The sequence below is a fragment of the Chondrus crispus genome, genomic scaffold (genome assembly GCF_000350225.1).
Source record: "Chondrus crispus Stackhouse genomic scaffold, scaffold_372, whole genome shotgun sequence".
NCBI classification, from domain to species: Eukaryota; Rhodophyta; class Florideophyceae; order Gigartinales; family Gigartinaceae; genus Chondrus; species Chondrus crispus.
In genome coordinates, this window is record NW_005179266.1 from 61,604 (window position 1) to 63,717 (window position 2,114).

The 2,114-nt window shown below is 64.3% G+C and overlaps 1 protein-coding gene across 1 annotated transcript; it reads left to right on the plus strand.

Annotated features, from left to right (window-relative positions):
* Nucleotides 1-872: 872 nt before the first annotated feature.
* Nucleotides 873-2,114, plus strand: CHC_T00000809001 (hypothetical protein). Its single transcript, XM_005718135.1, has one exon. The coding sequence runs from the start codon at nucleotides 873-875 to the stop codon at nucleotides 2,112-2,114; it is 1,242 nt and encodes a 413-aa protein (XP_005718192.1).

Below are 2,114 nucleotides of genomic sequence, written 5' to 3' on the forward strand. Positions count from 1 at the left end.
GCGCCAAGTACGTGGCCCGCCGCCGCGACCCGCCCGCGCGCCGCGTAGTCCGCTCCCCACCACCTCCCCCCACCGACACCGCCGACACGCACTCCCCACACCTGTCCGCAGCTTCCTCCTGATTATAAACATGTTCGCCCGCGCGCTGTCTCCCTGTCCCACCCCCCCCCCTAACCTCCACTCTCGCATGCGACAAACTCCGACACCACCCACTTCACCAAACTCTGGCATCCTCGCCTTCAGCTGTACAAACCTCCCCAACCTCCAGCCCTCGCACACCTGACTGTCCCCGACACTTGGTCTTGGGATTGCCCTCGTGCCGCTCTGCTACCGCTACGAGATCCTTCCTGTCCCATCCATTCTGATCCCCTCCCAAATCTCGCAATCACTTCCCCAAGATGCGCGTCATCACCTGCCTTCTCCTCGCCGTTGCGCTACTCTCCCCTTCGTCGCTCGCGCAGCATCTCGCGCTCTCATGCCGCGACCACCCGGCCTACCGGAGCGACTGGACGCCTCCTCTCATCCGCTCCATCGAGCAGCTGGAGCGCCCGGTCATGCAGGAGAACATCGTCTACAACCCGCGTCACGTGATGCACAATTACGTCCCCGTCTCAGACCCCAACTCCACCATCTACCACAACTTGGACCTCTTCTACTCCGGCGGCACACGCTCAAAGGACCGCCTCGCCCGCCTCTATCTCCAGCGCCCGGCCCGCGTCTACCTCTTCCTCGGCGTCTCGTCACGCCTCTTCCACATCCACCACTCGGAGCGCCTCTCGCTTCCTAACTGGAAGGGACACGGTTGGGCCGCGCATGCCAACCCCACTGAGCTCTATGAGTTTGGCGTCTTCCAGAAGTTAGGTCACGTACATATGCACCAGTATGTCTACGTCTTCTCGCGCCAGTCGGGCTCGGACAACTCCATCGTCATCCCGTCCTCATCCTGGATACAGAAACACATTAGCGCCCGCTTCCGCGTCTTCCTCAACTTCCAGGTCCGCCTGTCCGAGGCCAACGGCCGCGCCAGCCCCATGCCGGGCTACTTCCAAGGCTCCATGGTCGCGCCCAACCAGCCGTGCCCGAGCGCGCTGCACGAGACGTGGCGCGTCAAGATGGACGACCCGCACGATCCCGACACGCGCGGACACTACTTTCAGACGTGGCACCCCGCGTGGGATCCGTGCTTCTGGTGCGCGTACGGCCACGAGCACGGCAGCTCGCCGCAACACCTGATGCGGTACACGCCCAAGTATGGGTACGCCGCATGGAAAAACGACAGGGAGTCCGAAGCGGACCCCGGCTTCAAGGGCTTTGTGTTCCGCGTGGGCGTGTTCAACGTGTTCTACATGCTGCACGCACAGGCAAGCACGCTGCGCCGCGTCAACGAGGAGTACCACACGGTGCAGCTGGTGGTCAAACGGGCCGACACCGGCGCGCTGATGCTGGACATCACGCAGAAGGCGAGCTTCGGCTTCCTGTCGGCGCGCGGGCGGCACGACGACTTCGTGCCACTGACGGCGTACGACGCGCGCATGCAGGAATTGCAGAAGGCCAAGGATGTGCCGCGGCGCTTCCGCACCATCAACGTCGTCGACATGGGCCACCTGGACCGGCGCTTCCGCTACCAACGCAACCCGATGGAGGGCGTGTACGAAATGTGGATGACGACGATCCAGTGCATGAAGCACAAGGCGTTCGGCGGGTTCATCGTGGACCTCAAGGCGCCGGGCACGGGCATAGTGTCGGCTGCTCGGAGCGACGTGGCCGTGCGGCTCGGGCCCAACGGCGAGTGGGAGGGCAAGACGCGGTTCCTGCGCAACGTCGGGGCGGCGCGCAGCGTGCGGCTGGACGAGGGCACGTTCGGGGCGGAGTTCTGTAAGTTCTCCAACGCGCCCAATGCCTCCGTCGACGGGTACTTTTACACCAGCCCACGGGCAGACGTGCTGCTGGACCGTCCCGGCAAGGGCGCGATTCGGCAGTATATCGACAAACGCTTCTTCATGCAGGTGCGCGGAAGCTACGAACCCGCCGAGCTCGGGCTCGGCCTCCACACGCACGAGGCGCGCGGGTTCTTCGGGGACATCGGGTATGGCCTTGACCCAGACAGCAACTGA

Coding starts and splice junctions, on each gene's coding strand:
- CHC_T00000809001 (XM_005718135.1), top strand. CDS start 873: ATGCACCAGTATGTCTACGTCTTCTCGCGCCAGTCGGGCTCGGACAAC.